This window comes from Plectropomus leopardus, chromosome 3 (genome assembly GCF_008729295.1).
Source record: "Plectropomus leopardus isolate mb chromosome 3, YSFRI_Pleo_2.0, whole genome shotgun sequence".
Lineage (NCBI taxonomy): Eukaryota > Metazoa > Chordata > Actinopteri > Perciformes > Serranidae > Plectropomus > Plectropomus leopardus.
Window position 1 is genome coordinate 37,392,811 of NC_056465.1, and position 12,500 is coordinate 37,405,310.

Genomic DNA, 12,500 nt, shown 5'->3' on the forward strand with positions numbered 1-12,500 from the left:
AAATTATATTAAATAAAACAACAGAAACTGATCCGACGTGACGACATGTTTTCAGTTTGATCGAAAACCTCCTGAACTCTCCGCAGACGAGCCGGAATAACCAAATATGTAGTTATAGCTTAAATACATTTTCACCGAGATAATTAGAAACCAATAGCTGATCAATAGAGATCAATCTAAGATGTGATAGATGATGTAAAAACGTTTAGCAGGAATGTGAAGGTTTTTTTATGTTAACAGTCTGAAAATGTGCGAATGGCCCTTTAAATGACCTCTGATCAGTCAGGATGTCAATTTTTTGAAATTACGTCATTTTTATATACTGAAACTGTTCGTTTGTACAGAGTCTGTGTGTCGATAAAGTTGAGCGTATCCTCTGTGGAGCGCAGTCTTCTCTGTATTTACAAAACCGACCTAAAAAAAAAGAGAAAAAGATAAAATCACATCATCATCATCATCATCATCATCATCATCATCATCATCATCATCATCAACTCACGTCTGGATCTTCTGTTTTTCATCAATCAATCAATCAATCAGACTGTTTGTCTGACTGACTTACACACACACGCACGCACGCTCAAACAAAGACACGGGTAAAAAAGCGAGACTTTGTAATTAATTAAAGCACTAAAATAAGATTACTTATTAAAACCAGGAACTGAGGAAACACCAGAGGCAAATTAAAACATTAAAAATTATTATTATTGTTATTATTACAGATCATTTATTGTGGCTTGTTCATCTCTAATTAAATTCTGACACAATTACTATAAATAATAATAATATTAATCATTAAAAACAAAATAATAATAAATGAATAAAATACTCTAAATGGTATATAAAAATAGTAAGTATAAAAAGTATAAAAGTATTGAAGTAAAAAGTATTGAAGCTGCTTTCAACCTCTGCACATTTTTAACACGCTGAGTTTGAAAAGAGACAAACTGGATTATATTTCATCCACTGCCACTTCTCCAGTCCCCGAGAAACTTTCCTCGTGTTGACTTTACGATCTGATATTTAACCGCTCCTGTGTGTGTGTGTGTGTGTGTGTGTGTGTGTGTGTGTGTGTGAGAGAGACCTTGAACTGTGGAGTTGAACCTGTTCTCTCTGAATCTCTGGTTGTAAAATCACGTTTCTCTGCATTTTCTGCTTGTTTTTATTCACCGATGATACTGAACTGTTTCCTGTTTGTGAGTTTTATTTTGAAGGGGAAGCTTCTTTTGCTCATGTAAATTCCAGTTTTTTGTCACGACGCCGCTGTTTTTACATAAAAAAAAAAAAACAGAACAAAAAAACCCAGTATACAATATTTTTCAGTATACTATATACTATTTTTTATGATCACAGCCTTGGATATGTCCATGATTTGTGGCAACACTGATTTTTTATACATGATTTTATTTTTTTTGTGTCAAATACTCACACTGCTTTGAACACAAAATGCACTTAAAATCAGGCTATAAAAAATATTTTTCATTGATATTATTTTCCACTTTATTGAGTTAATTTTTAACCAGCATCAGTCTTAATCATAAATATCAAATAATTTTCAGAATTCTAACCCTTTAAATATCAGGTTTTTATCATCATGATGCCGCTATCTTTTTCAGATGAATAATACGACCCAGAGACCCCGGCTTTAACATCCCTCAGCAACCACAGGTAACACACACACACACACACACACACACACACACACACACACACACACACTTACATTATGCATATATTATATTATTATACTTATTATACATTCATATTATTTTCTGCTTTCATTGAGTTTATCTTTTTAATCAACATCAGTCTTAATCATAAATATCAAATATTCATTCATTTTCAGAATTTTAGCCCCTTATATGACGGGTTTTTGTCATGATGCCACTAAGTTTTTTGATGAAAAACATGAATGATGTTGAGTCTCCTCCTCCTCAGTGTGTGAGTGTAGCTGCTGACAGTCTGGGATATGTCAGTGTGTGAGTGTAGCTGTAGCTGCTGACAGTCTGGGATATGTCAGTGTGTGAGTGTAGCTGCTGACAGTCTGGGATATGTCAGTGTAGCTGCTGACAGTGTGTCAGTGTGTGAGTGTAGCTGCTGACAGTCTGGGATATGTCAGTGTGTGAGTGTAGTGCCGACAGTCTGGGATATGTCAGGGTATGAGTGTAGCTGCCGACAGTCTGGGATATGTCAGTGTGTGAGTGTAGCTGCTGACAGTCTGGGATATGTCAGTGTGTGAGTGTAGCTGCTGACAGTCTGGGATATGTCAGTGTGTGAGTGTAGCTGCTGACAGTCTGGGATATGTCAGTGATCAGCAGCTACATTGACTGTGACAGGTCACCTAGTGGAAATAGCATGTATTTCCTCCATATGCCAAATATGGTCAAAATGACCTCATCAGGTGGAAAATAGTCAAAATGACAAATTCAGAGTCAAAAGCCCAGAATGACACCCAGAAATAATACAAGTCCTGTTTTTCTGCTCTGATGGCTGTGGGATCAAAAATGTCAGTTTGAATGGGTTTCAATGGAGCATTTTTGGACCTGAACAGTCTGAACGTAACTATTTAGTTTCCACAGTGTATTTTAGACTTATTGTAGGAGCTGAGCTGCAAATTCACTGATTACACTCAAATACACAATCTGGACTACATTTAGGACACATGCATCAACACACACACAGTTATCACAACAGGAAGAAGAAAAGAGACTAAAGTGAGACAAACAGCCACTAAAGGGTTAATAACAAACAGTCTGTAAACTCTGTGGACTCACTGAGTTCCCGTTGGTGTGTGCAGGTGTGTGCAGGTGTGTTCACAGAGAGAGGTGTGGCTTCCTGTAGGTCTGGTTGGTGATGGACAGGCGGGTCAGCCGGGCGCCGTAATAATCCACAATGTAGTTCGATCCGTCTGCTGGACCCACGATCTGCAGGAGACACGAGACACATGAGACAAGTAATGATCTCGTATCGATCTAAAATCATTTTTTTGTGGCATAAATTGATTGTATCCATAAGAATTATTAATATTAATAACAGTATTTGTATCAAAAGTATTTAAACCTTTGAACTCTGAGCAAATTTCTGTTATTTTTTCAAAAACACGGGAAAAGGTAAAAAGAAACTTTGTTAGAAATTAACCATTAATTGCAAGGAAAAGAAGAAAAAGTTAGGGAAAAATGTCTTTGGAGAAAAGACAAAAAACCTAATTACCAAAACAACATGATGCAAGCTGTCGGCCAGGATTGCAAGAAATTAATTTTAGATTTTCAAAATTATTTTTAAAAAAGCTACGGGAAAATGTTAAGGAAGAAAAGATGAAAAATGTATTATTATTAAATTATTATTATTATTAATATTATTATTATTATTATTATTATTATTATTGTTAAATTATAATATCTAAAATTATGTTACAGAATTATAATTTTTTTATGACTAATTTCTTGCAGATTTTTGGGTCATTTCTCCTTTCGTTGCCTTCCTCTCTGAAATATTAGAAATAAAGCCACTTCTGGTTTTAAAGGGTTAAAGATTAAACGATCTGCCGTCACCGAATTTAAAATCTCGGTCGGCCGCTCGCGTCCTGTTCAGTCCCTCCGTCCGTCCTGCTGCTCGCGCCTCGCCGTGATGGATCTGCAGCCTCTATTATCTAAAGCAGGAAGGAGCGATCGGTCCCTTCACCTCCTGTGTCCCCCTCTCCATCCGTCTGTCTCCGTCCTCTCTGAGTCCATTAGGAACTTGTAGAAGCATCACTCAGAGCGCCGCCGCGCCGCAGGACGGATGGACGTAAATAATAATCAGAAGGCCGACGGCTGTTTATTCATCAGACTCGGGGTCCGCCCCCCCGCCGCCGGCCTGTTAGCCGCTAAAATATGAGGCTCGGCCGTCGCGCTGAAATGGATCCTCTGAGAGATGAGGAACTCTCCATCATCACAGGCGGCGCTCTCACGGAGGAATAAAACACCGCGGAGGTCAGACTGAAGACATTTAGTCAAACTGTTCAGAGAGCAGCGAGACAAAACCGTCTCAGTCCTCAACGTCAGACAAAGCTTCGTGTCTTTAACTGGAGACGCCTGATCACGTTTGTTCTGGTTTCACATCGTTATCATGCGAGCACGCCATCAAACGTAACCTGCCGACGTCGTCACAAACGTCCTCTCGTCGTCACAAACGTCCTCTCGTCGTCACAAACGTCACTCGTCGTCACAAACGTCCTCTCTCGTCACCGACAACCTCTCGTCATCACCGACGTCCTGTTGACATCTTTTACGTCCTCTCATCGTCACAAACGTCCTCTCATTGTCACCGACATCCTATTGATATCTTTTACGTCCTCTCATTGTCACCAATGTCTTCTCGTCATCACCGACGTCCTGTTGACCTCTTCTCGTCACTTGCGTTCATCATGTACATCCTGCCATTGTCACCTACGTCCTTTTCTCATCACCTTAGTCATCTCATCGTTACCGCATCCTGACGTCGTCACCAACGTCCTGTCTTCATCTTTTTGTCTCTTCGTTATAACCTACGTCCCGTTTTCATATTCTGAACTCAGGGTCTGATTGGCTTTTTAGGTTCTTTCTTCTGGTACTTTGTCCTTCATCGGCACCTGTAGTTTGCTCCGTTGTTGTTGTGACCGGCGAATCGTAGCTTCGTGTTTCCCGTACGGACATCCGAGTGGCATCGGCCCGAACATCAAACTCTCTGTGAGAGCGTAAAGCAGAAAACTGTCCAACTTTTCCTCTAACAGACAAAAACTGGAGCCGATCGACGGTTTTCGAATCTTTCAGAGTCGTAAATATTCAGCTTTTCTCCGTTTGTATATCTCGGCTCAGAACTGTTGGTCCCAAAAATAACGTTTCCTGGTGTTTATAGACCCAGCAGTTAATAACTAAGAACTAAACTGGTTCTGATGTATTCATAATTAGATGCAGGCCTGTAATTAATGACCAGTTGCACCACTTTAACCCTTTGAAACAGACGTCTTTAACAAGCATTTAAACCCTTAAAACTGGAACAGATTTAAAGGTGGAAAAAAGGCGACTCATCGAAACATGTCTCCTGTTTCAAGAAATTAATAAAAGTGACAAAAAAATTACCTGAAAACAAAAATAAAATTCTAAGAGAATTGTAAAAAAATAAAATAAAATAAAGAAATTTGGAAAAAAAAGAAACCTAGGTAAAAATGTAAAGAGAACTACTTATTATTATTATTATTATTATTATTTATTATTATTATTATTATTATTATTATTACACAGAACTATACTGTATTTATATATCTGCACTTTTTTTCAGGTCATTTCATTGTTTTGTTTTGTTTTGTTTTTTTACTTTGATGCAAACTTCCAGGAAATGTTCGTCAGATTTTGGCTCAAACATTCGTCTGAGAAACCTGAGAAATGTGATGACCTGAACGTTTTCTCGTCTGTTTCCAGGTCGGGCGCGCCGACCAGCAGCCGACCAGTACGAGACTGAGTCTGCGACTCACCTGCATGGCGATCAGTATGAAGTCGACCAGCGTGCCGATTCCACAGAAACCAACGGTGCAGAACTTCAGCAGACCTGAGAGACAAAACCAGTGAGTCAACGCCACCTCCACGGTTATTTTTGTGTCGATTAAAGGGTTAAATCTCATCCAGCCAAAACTGGAACTGACAGAAGTCGACAGTGTCTCTGTAGGCGGCGCCGACAGGCGAAACTTCACAATCCAGTGATGTCCGCCGTCTGCTGCACCGAGCTCGTTCACAAAAACCCGCCTGTGAAATTAATATTTTTTTGGAAATGAATCTGACTTGGCGCGACTCGGCTTGGCTCTGCTCGGGACGACCTGCGCCAAATCAGGCCAGGTGTTCATCGGTGCAGCTGTCCGCCATCCAAAAACCCCCTGAAAAACACCCACACACACACACACACACACACACACACACACACACACACACACACACACACACACACAGCCTTTCAGCCTTTGTGTAGCTGCAGGTGTCTCATTAAGAGAAGGACTCAGTCTGCTGATAATAACGCGTCCTTGTTGTGGTAATCATAATTGTTATTCTTTGGGTTATTATGGTCTGTTGTGTGCAGATCAGTGACAAACAAAAACTCATTGAATTCAGGCTGGAAAAAAAACAAAAAAACAACTCACTGCCTCCACCAACAATATGAGTTTGGTGGTTTAATGCTTTAAATAAAATAAACTATAAAATAATAATAATGATAATTATTATTATTATAAATAAATGCAAATAAAATAAATCTAAGCATTATTTGTTGTTGGGAAACAAATAATTCTACATTATAAAATATAAACTGAAATGTTTTGAAATGATTTAGTCCTTTATTAGTTACGGCCAAAAACATGCACAATGTGAAATATATATTTAACCCTTTAGGGCCGCTTTAATATTACACACACTCACATCGCTCTGTGCTTTTCAAAATCAAGCTTTGAAAAAGTATTTTATCTTAATATTATGTTCTGCGTTCACGGTTATTTTTTAAAACCAACATCAGTCCAAATCATAAATATCAAATATTCATTAATTTCGGGAATTTTAACCCTTTAAATGATGGGTTTTTTTATTATGTCATTAGTGACCGGAAGCTTCGAGTCCAAAAACATCAACATTTCAAAATAAAAGCACCAATGGTCCTGCTTGGATTTATTTAATTACAACAATACTTTTTTACTTTCATTATACAAGTACTTTATTTAACTTCCCTACGATCATATTTTATTAAATGTTGTTATAATAATAGTGAATTCAGCTTTATTAATTGACAGTAGCTACTTTATTTAAGTTTTTGTAACTGCAGTTCTTTGAATAATTTTGTTGTTGTATTTCTAGTTTCTTGCTCGTTGTATTTTTTGTGTTTTAAAGGATCTGAATACTTGATAATGATAAAAAGGATCTTATGTAATATGTGGCATCTCCATGTGGTCTAATGTTCAGGTTGAGAGTTAATGTCCTCTAAAATCTTAAAAGGAATTTACATGTTTAAAAGTCAAACTTTGTAAATAAATAAATAACTGTTTTTCAGAATTTATGTGACAGTTTTATTGAGGATCTGAAAACATGTTGCTCTCTTTAATAAAAATAAAAATTATGTACCTAAGGCGGGGTATCCCAGGTAGAAGCGGTCTGCTCCCAGCCAGCCCAGAAACAGAGACAACGCCACGGCGACTTTATAAGAATAACCGCTCCTGAGGGGAAAAACACAATTATTATTATTATTATTATTGTTATTATTATCAGAGGGATCAGTGAAGATCAGGTATCATAGACTAACATCACGAGTTTGATTTTTTACATTACTGCATCTGTCCAGAGTTCTGTTTCAGAAAATTGCCTTTTTTGTCTTAAAAAAAAATCCCAAATAACCAAAAAAATTTAAAGAAAAAAAAAAATCCTAATTTTTTCTTTAAAAAAAAAAAAATGGAATTTTTTTTACCAAACTTTTTCTTAAAAAATCACCAAAAAATTTTAGGAAAAAATGTAATTAAATTAAATAAATGCCCAAATTCTTAAAAATCTGCAGCCCTTTCCCTCTCATAAATAACGGCCTCAGTTATATTAAAATATTCAGCTCTAATCCTGTCAGAATTAATAGTTTTTAAAATAAAAGATATTTCAGAAAAAAGCTACTAAATAGTAATGAAAAAGAACCAATGAATATCTACGTTCATTTCAGAGAAAGTCTTTAAAATTTGGCAATTTATTGGTAAAAATATTTATGAACGCTGATTGTCACAGCGATGTTAAAACGTTTCGCTATGACATTACAAAAAACCCTGAAAATTCAACCCTGCAGTGGACAGTTTATCCTGTGTGTGTGTGTGTGTGTGTGTGCGTGCGCGCACTCACACGTTCCTGCAGGGGATGGTTTTGTTGAAGCCCACCTCCTCCCCGCTGAACCTGAACTCTGTCCCGTTAGAGAGCCGACAGCTGATGTTCGGAGCTGGGAGGCACTCCACTGTAAAACACACACACGCACACAGCGCGCACACGCACACACACACACACACACACACACACACACACACACACACACACACGCGCACACACACACATGCACACACGCACACACACACGCACAGACACACACACACACACACACACGCACAGACACACAGACACACACACACGCACAGACACACACACACACACACACGCACACACACACACACACACACACGCACAGACACACAGGCAGTCCATTAAAGCTGTCTGATTCTCTGTTGGTTATTGATCAGAAGCTGGTTAACAGATTTCCATCATCAGTTTATTCTTCAGTTTTTCATCGTTTTTTTTGTTTAACTCTAACGATGACGGAGTAAACAAATTAAAAAGATAAAAATAAATCAAATCTGACGCAGAAAACAACGAACATCAGCTTTTCAGTGATGAGCTCAGACGTCCAGAGGGACCCAAAATCTTTCTTTTCAATATTTCATCGTCACATCAGTCAAAACGTCGTCTCATCAGGCCCCCTGAGGTCTCGTCAGGTCTCGTGAGGTCTGGTCGTCAAGTCTCATGGAGTCTCATCAGGTCTCATAGTCAGGTCTCGTGGGGTCTAATCAGGTCTCATCAACAGGTCTCATGGAGTCTCGTGGAGTCTCGTGAGGTCTTGTCAGGTCTTGTGGAGCCTAATGGAGTCTCGTGGAGTCTTGTGGAGTCTCCTCAGGTCTCGTCAGGTCTCATGGGGTCTTGTGAGGTTTCGTGGGGTCTCGTGAGGTCTCGTCGGGTCTCGTGAGGTCTCATGGGGTCTCGTTGGGTCTCTGTGACTCACTCACCCCAGGCCGTCATGTCCCGGCAGTTTTCGGGCTCCTGAGTAGCTTCATCGATCGTTGGCTCTTTGCAGAGATACATGAGGAGAGTGAAGGAGCCCCAACGTCGACACGATGAACTGACCGAACGTGACGAGAGACGCCACCTTACGGAAAAACTTTTTTAACCCCTAGTGTCCGCTTTAATATCGCACACACTCATATCGCTCTGCACACAGAACACGCTTTTCAAAATCAAGCTTTAACAATATTATACATTGATGTGATTTTCTACTTCAGTTGATTTTTTTAACCATCAGTCCTAATCAAAAATCTTTTACTTTTTTCTTCTCAAATTTTAACCCTTTAAATGCCAAGCCTTTAAATGTTCTTGAAACATTATGTTTTTAGATGGATAAAAAATATTTAATACACTACATGCTAAGTAGATTTTTGTCCCATTATCACTGTCTGAAATATGTCGATGATTAGCAGCAACTTCATAACATGTAACAAACATATTTATTAATATTGTTATTATATCTCAAACTGCATGAAGGGTGACAAGAAAAAACCCGAAAACCAGTTTTAAAAAGAGAGAGAAAGAGAGAGACATTGTTAGTTAAAAATATTTCTAAAAAAAAATATTATATATAAAATAAATTAAAATTAGTTTTGAGAAAGACACAGATTTTATTTTTTTACATATGGAAAAATGTCCAGGATACTATCATTAAAATATGTTACAATTTAAATACATTATCAATACATATATTAACATGTAATTATTCTTATTAACGTTTTGGGGTTTTACATATAATTCTTTGTTGTTTTACCTTTTTTGTTTGGCTTTTTGTTATTCACAGTTTTTCCTTATTACTCTTTTGCTCCTTGTTCTTTGCTAAATGTTGGGTTATTAAATGATTGTCTGTAATCATTAATTAATTAATCATTAATTTAGGGGGAGGTGTTTTTTTTAGCTTCTAACCTCCCCTGCACCGTTTAAAATGAGTCATTTCTCACTGTCTTTTTATACACATTATGTGAAAATAAACTCAAGTGAAACTATGTAAACCCAAGTATCAAGTTATTATATGTTATTAGAACATAAATAACTGTTTTATAACGTAAGCGGCTTCCGGTCTGTAAAACATGTAATTACTCTACTATAACTGTACAGTTAAACAGTACATACACCAACACAGATACAATACTCACATTTAGATATGTATCATGTTTATATGTTTGTAACGTTTCGATGTTATTTAATATTTTAGCCCTTAAATTAAATGTAAACAAAGCTAAGCTAACGTTAGCCGTAGCTTCCCGGTGTAAAATCTCCCGGTAAACCTCGTTAAATCTCGTTAAAACATAATTAAAGGATACTGTCCGAGCTTGAGGCTGTCGCAGCTGTCCGCCTCCTCCGCAAAAACGAGCCAAACGTGAGAATAAACGCAATAAAAGACTAAAGTCCACAAACCGGAGCGAAAACAGCGCAGCAGCCTCCGACACGACGCCATGTTTCCCCGCGTCACGTGACACCGCGGCGCGTTCAGGGGCCGTCAGGAAAATCAGAGCTCCGATTTATGACAATTAATGTTCAACCCAGAGGTGGAGGAGGTACCTGAAGGCCACACTGGAGTAAAAGTACACACTTATCAGCAACGTAGTATTTCTACTTTAACTGTAGTCAGATTAAATAAAATACGAATATAAAGACAAAGTGAAGATAATAGATAAAGTGTATTATTATTACTTTTATATTTATTTATTTATTTATTTAATTAGTATTTCTATTTTTATTTCAGCCAGATTAAATAAAATATGAATATAAATAGACAAAAGTGTGTTAGTATTATTATTATTATTATTATTATTATTATTATTATTATTATTATTTATATTTATTTGTTTATTTATTTAGTATTTCTTTCTTTACTTAAGTCGGATTAAAAAAATATGAATATAAATGGATAAAAGTTTATTTTTAATTATTTATTTCGTATTTCTATTTTTACCTTAGTCAGATTAAATAAAATACTTATATACATGTAAAAAAGTTTTTTATTGTTGTTGTTGTTGTTATTTATAACAATATAATAATAATAATAATAATAATAATAATAAAATTCTTATTAACATTTTGAAAAAAGTAGAAGAAAATTACCTGAACATTAGTACAAAATGAAAAAGTAAATTACATTTACAAGGGCCAACAAGATTTGGAAAAAGTGCTTAAAAATCATAATAATTCTTGGACATCATTTTAAATATGCACTTATCATAATTTTAATTATAGTTTTTCCTTAGCTTTTTAAAAGAAATCATTTTCTAAATCGGCTAATTTTGCCCTATTTATGGATCATTTCTCACCAAGTTGCTCATTGTCTCATTTTCCCTGTGTTTTTGACAGAAGTCAAACCAATCAGCTCAGAGGTCAAAGGGTTAAATGCTTGTGAAAGGCGTCTGAACGCAGCACATCCAAAGTGATGTCGCTGCAGGTTTCAAAGGATCCAACAAGAGAAAACTGTTTCCAGAGTTTGAACTTCATTTGAAATTAGGAAACAAAGTCCTGCGGTCCTCCTCTGCTGCCTCCTGTCAGATCTACAGGAGGCTGCACACACACACACACACGCACACACACACACACACACACACACACACACACACACACACACACTGTTCAGGTCAAGCTCAAACTGGTTTCTCAGGAATTGAAACTCAGTCGTCGTCTCTGAGAGCTGAAATGGCGCAGAAAGGAGTCGAGCTGGACCGAGAAACCTTCTGTTGTTCGATCTGTCTGGATCACCTGAAGGATCCGGTGAGTCTTCCCTGCGGACACAACTACTGCATGAACTGTATTAAAGGTTTCTGGGACGAGAGGAGGATCTACAGCTGCCCTCAGTGTCGGCAGAGCTTCACCCCGAGGCCCGTCCTGCTGAAAAACACCATGTTAGCAGCTCTGGTGGAGCAGCTGAAGAAGACTGAAGCTGCTCCTGCTGATCTCTGCTACGCCGGAGATGAAGATGTGGCCTGTGATTTCTGCAGCGGGAGGAAACTGAAAGCAGCGAAGTCCTGTCTGCAGTGTCTGGCCTCTTACTGCGAGCAGCACCTCCAGCAGCCACATTCAAGAAACACACCAGCTGGTGGAGCCCTCCGAGAAGCTGCGGGACAACATCTGCTCTCGTCACGACGAGGCGATGAAGATGTTCTGCCGCACCGATCAGCAGTGTATCTGTTATCTCTGCTCCGTGGAGGAACATAAAGGCCACGACACAGCGTCAGCTGCAGCAGAGAGAGACGAGAAACAGAGAGAGCTCGAGGGGAGTCGACTAAACGTCCAGCAGAGAATCCAGGACAGACAGAAAGACGTGAAGCTGCTGCAGCAGGAGGTGGAGGACATCAACGCCTCCGCTGATAAAGCAGTGGAGGACAGCGAGGACATCTTCACGCAGCTGATCCGTCTCCTGGAGAAAAGACGCTCCGACGTGAAGCGGCAGCTCAGATCGCAACAGCAAAGCGAAGTGAGTCGAGTCAGAGAGCTGGAGGAGCAGCTGCAGCAGGAGATCAGCGAGCTGCAGAGGAGAGACGCTGAGCTGGAGCAGCTCTCACACACAGACCATCACACCCAGTTTCTGCTCAGCTACGCCTCACTGCCAGCACTCACACACGCTCAGCCAGCGTCCACATCCGTCCTCGCCGCCGCCGCTGCCGCCGCCACTTTGGGGAC

General features: G+C 38.6%; 1 protein-coding gene, 1 long non-coding RNA gene and 1 pseudogene across 2 annotated transcripts in view; 2 read left to right on the forward strand and 1 right to left on the reverse strand.

Annotated features, from left to right (window-relative positions):
- Window positions 1-5,503, forward strand: part of LOC121941083 — a 14,870-nt gene extending 9,367 nt beyond the window's left edge. The window contains exons 2-3 of the long non-coding RNA XR_006105723.1: window positions 1,617-1,668; window positions 5,439-5,503. This is a non-coding gene — a long non-coding RNA (uncharacterized LOC121941083). The remainder of the gene's footprint in view (window positions 1-1,616; window positions 1,669-5,438) is intronic.
- tm2d1 (TM2 domain containing 1) overlaps window positions 1-10,320 on the reverse strand; it is a 10,424-nt gene extending 104 nt beyond the window's left edge. The window contains exons 1-7 of the mRNA XM_042483801.1: window positions 10,157-10,320; window positions 8,798-8,871; window positions 7,869-7,977; window positions 7,116-7,207; window positions 5,492-5,565; window positions 2,775-2,924; window positions 1-414 (exon numbers count right to left, since the gene is read on the reverse strand). The exon at window positions 1-414 is cut by the window's left edge and continues 104 nt beyond it. Coding sequence (XP_042339735.1) covers window positions 2,814-2,924; window positions 5,492-5,565; window positions 7,116-7,207; window positions 7,869-7,977; window positions 8,798-8,871; window positions 10,157-10,290 — 594 coding nt within the window. The 5' untranslated portion in view covers window positions 10,291-10,320 and the 3' untranslated portion in view covers window positions 1-414; window positions 2,775-2,813. The remainder of the gene's footprint in view (window positions 415-2,774; window positions 2,925-5,491; window positions 5,566-7,115; window positions 7,208-7,868; window positions 7,978-8,797; window positions 8,872-10,156) is intronic.
- A 1,196-nt stretch (window positions 10,321-11,516) lies between these two features.
- Window positions 11,517-12,500, forward strand: part of LOC121941067 — a 1,653-nt pseudogene continuing 669 nt past the window's right edge.